Here is a 3,109-nt window from a genome sequence, read left to right on the forward strand (position 1 = left end):
GCTGCTTTCAGTCTAACTGGGTCTAAACGACGAGGTCTACTGGTAACCGGTGGTCCGGGAATGGTTTTGATGTAATGCACGGTATTATGCTTAGGTAAGGAAGACGTACCTGATGGTCTCGTTACCTCTGGAAACTCATGAAGCAGCTGATGGTATTTTGATTCTCCCGAAATGGCTTTGACTGACGCAAGGTCATCGGAGATATTTTCTTTTATTGCTTGCACTGACAGAGTGGTATTTCCATCGACGAGTCGCTGACATCTGCAATCTACAAGAAGATTGTAAAATATCAAAAAATCTACGCCGATAATGGGCTTTGAAACATCAGCGATGGTAAATTTCCAGGTGAAAGTACGTTTCAGTCCTAGGTCTAAGTGCAATAATGTAGGACCGTAAGTATGAATGACTGTACCGTTCGCCGCCATAAGTTCATACTTTGTCTTGGTACAGGGCGCCTTGGTAGCCAACCGTGGAAAAACGCAGAGATCCGAGCCAGTATCAATGAGGAAAAGCATTTTTGAAATACGGTCGGTAATGAAAAGACGGCCTGTAGGTAAAGGGCAGACGTTGGCCGCTACTTCCGGCTGCCCAGAGAGTTTTCCGACTCTCCGTAACTACATGGCTGCACACATTTTTTAGCATTTGAACCAAATTTAAAATGGTACCAACATTTTTGCTGGGTAGTCGACTTCCTGCGATGTCTGGAATGGCTCCGGGAACGCTCTTTAAATTTTGATGAGACCGAGTTGTGACGTACGTGGGTCGAGAGTTCCGATACCTGCTTGGTCAGGAGTTGGATCTGCTTGGCCATTTCTTCCAACATGGAGGATGCAGGGGGTGTGGCCATCGCAGATGTGCTTGCGACCTGTGGTGATGAGGGTGCTATCTCATGCACTTTGTCTGCCAGGTCAGCTAATTTTTCGATAGGCAGATCAGGCTGTGAAGCTATAACCGTTTGAATGTTTTGTGGTAACCTACTCGACCATAATGTTTTTAAAAAATCCTTGGGGACAGATGAACCCGCAAGATCTTGCATGTATCGCAGAAACTGTGATGGCTTGCGATCACCTAGCTGCTCGTGCCTCAGCAACTGCATCACTTTCTTTTCTTGAGACGCAGACAATCTTTTAATCAGTTGCGTTTTAAGAGTGATGTATTTATCCGTCTCGGGAGGAGAAATGATAATATCCTTCACCTCGACAGCAAATTGATTATCTAACTGAGCGGCAACGTAATAAAATTTTGTAGTATCACTTGTTATATTAGATAAAGCAAACTGACCTTCAATTTGTGAAAACCAAAGGGCTGGTTCTTCCGGCCAGAATGGTGGAATACGCACGCCAATTCTGCACACGTTGGATGTAGTCGCGTCCTCCATCTTGTATCAGAGGTCACTTGCCAAGGTCGTTAAAATGGCCTCCTGCCGTTTTAAATCTTCTTGCCAGCAGTAAGCGTAGGTATTTATTGTAGTGCTCACCAATTTAGGGGTCACCAATATAGCGGTTGAGATGTGATACCACTATTTAATATGATCTTATTTATTTTACACTAAATGAGTAAAATTAAAAATCCAAATTTTGTGGAGAAATTGTCCAAATTTATTTAACTCACAGATACGTGAAGAGAAAATAATCACAGAAGGAAATAAAGAAATTTAAATAAATACCAATAGAAAATACAAGCTAAACTAGCACGTAATAGCAAGAAGTTAAGGTTGAGAATTGAATGCAAGCTAAGAGAGCAATGGATACACAAGTGAATGTCGCAAGCGATTCTAGCCGACTCTTTAAACGTGGCGATGCTGGCTAGCAGCCTACGACAGGCATAGCAAAAAAACTCGGAACAGGTTTGAATTGTTCCAATGCGCTGCGTGCGGATGATTCTAGTAAATGTAATAATATTAATTTTGAATAAGTAATGTTCCCTACAAATTCAATGTTATTAAAATCAGAATATTCATATCTTCAATATCATTGATGTCCAATTGATTTTAATGTAATTAAAGGATTATTAAGTTCATCTATAAATTAATTTATAACAAAAACAAAAACCGACTTCTAACAACGAACTAAAAAGTGAAAAATAATTTTACAAAGATTTTATTATTTTGAAGTCGGTGTCAAGCTAATGCTAATACAACACCTTTACTACAATATCTAATTACTAAGCCTGTTTGTTCTACTGAGCACCGACTTCAAAATAATAAAATCTTTGTAAAATTATTTTTCACTTTTTAGTTCGTTGTTAGAAGTCGGTTTTTGTTTTTGTTAAAAAATAATTTATTTTACGATTTTAAGTGATGGGTAGATCTTAAAATGATGCTTCTTGAACGAGTGGTGATGGTGGTGGTAGTGGTTGTCAACGAGTGGTTGTGAATGTCCCATGTAAAACTTCATTTAATTAGGGTTTATTTTTGCGCAAAGTAACATTTTGGTATATTGACAAGAACATACATAAAAAGTATTCGGGCGAATTGGGAATCTCCCTTTTTTGAAGTTGGTTGAAAATGAGAACATTCTCTTTTTTGAGGTTGATTGAAAAGAAATGTAACGATCAGGAATCTCACTTCTGACATCGAGTTAAAAAGTTTTTGCTTTTAACTATTACAGTATAATCAATTTTTTACCAAAAAAAACAAACTTTCTCAAATTTCACCGGATTCCATAATCGGAATCTAGCCAAACTTTCACCAAATTATCCTTGAAGTGTATCCTTTCAAATAAAATAAGAATCATCAAAATCAGTTTGCGCGACATTAAGTTATGCGTCTATTTGTCGCGCACATACCTAATGCAAATTTAAGACTTATGTGATTTTCTCATGGATACCATTGTCAGACATGAACCAAAAAAAAATGGGACCATTCGGGAAGCTTCACCTTTCAAATAAAAAAAAAATATCAAAATCGGTTCACCCAGTCAAAAGTTATGAGGTAACAAACATAAAAAAAAATAATAAAAAAAAAAATACAGTCGAATTGATAACCTCCTTTTCTTACAGAAGTCGGTTAAAAATATATAACAATCGTAATGATGGAAGTGCAATAAAAATTAAAGTAATAGCTGGTAAAATAGTTCAAATTAATTCAATTATTTGACCCTCTAATAAA

At 37.3% G+C, this 3,109-nt stretch overlaps 1 protein-coding gene across 1 annotated transcript; it reads right to left on the bottom strand.

Annotated features, from left to right (window-relative positions):
- Positions 1-574: 574 nt before the first annotated feature.
- On the bottom strand, positions 575-1,378 carry LOC146526750 (uncharacterized). Its single transcript, XM_085206126.1, has one exon. The coding sequence runs from the start codon at positions 1,376-1,378 to the stop codon at positions 575-577; it is 804 nt and encodes a 267-aa protein (XP_085062252.1).
- Positions 1,379-3,109: the final 1,731 nt, after the last annotated feature.

Source organism: Heliconius melpomene, chromosome 21 (genome assembly GCF_056956725.1).
Source record: "Heliconius melpomene rosina isolate 202511_hmr_F chromosome 21, ASM5695672v1, whole genome shotgun sequence".
Classification (NCBI taxonomy): Eukaryota; Metazoa; Arthropoda; class Insecta; order Lepidoptera; family Nymphalidae; genus Heliconius; species Heliconius melpomene.